Source organism: Temnothorax curvispinosus, unplaced genomic scaffold (genome assembly GCF_003070985.1).
Source record: "Temnothorax curvispinosus isolate PA1 unplaced genomic scaffold, ASM307098v1 QBEX01007832.1, whole genome shotgun sequence".
In the NCBI taxonomy this organism is placed as follows: Eukaryota; Metazoa; Arthropoda; class Insecta; order Hymenoptera; family Formicidae; genus Temnothorax; species Temnothorax curvispinosus.
This window is the reverse complement of record NW_020217612.1, coordinates 1-2,237: the sequence shown is the minus strand read 5'-3', so window position 1 is coordinate 2,237 and position 2,237 is coordinate 1. Positions and strand designations below refer to the sequence as shown.

The following is a 2,237-nucleotide window of genomic DNA, read 5'->3' as shown; positions in this document are numbered from 1 at the left end:
TTATTATGGCTATGTTCAATAGAACAAAAATAGATATGTAAATAACATTATTAATCAAAACTACAAAATACTGTGCTGTGGTATAATAATAATAAATCATGTAATAATTCTCTGATGGTTCTATATTTTGTATACTCTACATACAATAAAACGCTAAGTATATAATAATAAATATAATAATAATTTATTAACAAAATTATTTTTTAATTCACATACTCTGGACATTTATATGATTTTTTGGATCATTCGAAGGCTTGCGTTTCGAACATGATCTTTTGCGTTTCAAACATGCCTTAGTAGATGCGGAAACTGACACATTTTCTTTGCTGACCTTTGCAGCTTCTACTGAAAGCGTCTTCTCTTTAGCAGTAATATTGCTTTTCTTTGGCTCGTCTTTGGAATAGGTGAGTTTAGAAGCTTTCCTCCTTTCTCTAGTTTGCTTTTGTTCAATATTATTGTTTTTACTGTCCTGCTTCGTAATGAAATACATTCGAGTGAGAAAATAGAACCGCATGACACTGTCCGTCAGCAGCCGCTTGTGTTTGTCACATCCAACGAGCGTTATTGGTGGAAGTTCATCGACAGCTTTCGTGACGCTGAATAAAGTATTTTCATTCAGTTCTTCGGAGCTCACTGTTTCGACGTTGCTCTCTCCAGTATGGAAAGGAGTTCCTCTAATTTCCGCGATGGATGTTTGAGATTCCCTCTCGATTTTATATTGATCAATTTATGATTTTTCGGAATCGCCTCAGAAGCCGGCAACTCCAAACTTTGCAGGCAATCCCGACAGACAACACGTTTCTCTTCCTCATTAAATATCGCAAATCGAGTGCCTTTCCTTGTCACGTACCCTGCTACGTATGCTAATACGTATTCCGACGTACTGCATTTGAAATAGTCGTGCTCCTTTAACAGTGATGCAGCATCGTAAAGAACATCCATATTTGTTCCTCTGTCCAGGATCGTATCAATTTGAGCGTCCCATTGGTCTCTCCTTTCATTGACATCATTCAAGTCTTTAATGCTCAACAGGACATTAACAGTATCAGCGCCCGAGATATTACTGCCTTTGGGTGGTTTGACTAACGAGTACGTTGACACAAGCCTGTACATCTGCACAAATAAGGTGCTGTCTGGATGTTCGTTTGAGCCACACGAGTTTCGCATCATGCCAAAAAATCGCTGCAACAGAATACATAGTTCGAGGGAATAACATTATTAATATTCTACTATACTGGACATAACTATCTAACTAACAACATAAAATCCTGAACCCTACAATTGATGTTACAAAATTTGTTCTCGATGTCATAGTAATCGAGAACGAATTTTGAACAACCTTGTGCTTAAATTTATCAGTTTAATTGAATTGCGAGGAATAGAGGAATGTCAGTAAGAAATAAGCTCTGATTGTTCAGTTTAACATTTAATAAAAGAAAGGTAACACAACTATTATTACAACTATGCATTCTATTAATTACAGTAATCTGAATCTACGAAACGGCTAATGCGGAATTCTAGCGAAAGACTGCCACGAGCGTCGCTCCGTTGAATTCTTTTATCGGTTCTGACCTTCCAGAAGGTTCCCCGTACAGGGAGGGGTATTTCTTGCCGTTAATGAACCTTCTAGAAGGCCAGAGACAAATTGCGCGAATGAGCGTTTGCCAAAAATACGGTTTTAACACGGCGCGCACTTGTAATTGGGCGAGCGTCGGGGCAGGCTTAGCTCGCGGTGCATTCACGTTGCGAGAACGTGTTGTCGCTACGGGAGCGCGCGCTCGCTTCAAGCGATTTGTCGGCCGCGATATCTGCAGCTTTGTACAATCCCGCCCGCCTCGTTAGGTGGAATGAACGAACCGATTTCATTGATAGACGATTCACGATAGTAACGCTAGGTTCGAGGCTATCGCCCACAACACTGCGAGAGGTTACGTCGCGTCGTTTTCTTGTCGGTGATAATCAGTGGTAATTCTGAAACGAGTGATTACCGCGTATAATGTCGTGACGAGTGATTTAAGTGACCGAGAATTAACTGAGTTGACGAGCAAAATGACAGCGCGGGACGAACACGGCGACGGCTGCTCTATTATTTCCTTGAATTTACGGTAAGAATTGATTGTAAGTAAAGCGTTCGGCAGGTGAAATTTTGCGTTTATTAATTGGAATTATTTTTCTCGCGAGCTTGGATAAGGAGTAATACGAGCTTCGCGATGGGGCGTTTGAATTCCGACGTGGCT

At 40.5% G+C, this 2,237-nt stretch overlaps 1 protein-coding gene across 1 annotated transcript; it reads right to left on the bottom strand.

The window, feature by feature from the left end:
• Positions 1–265: 265 nt before the first annotated feature.
• On the bottom strand, positions 266–1,182 carry LOC112457536 (the record flags this gene model as incomplete). Its single annotated transcript, XM_025020671.1, has 1 exon — positions 266–1,182. A coding segment is annotated over one exon (552 nt), but the record flags the coding sequence as incomplete, so codon positions are not given.
• Between the last annotated feature and the right edge of the window lie 1,055 nt (positions 1,183–2,237).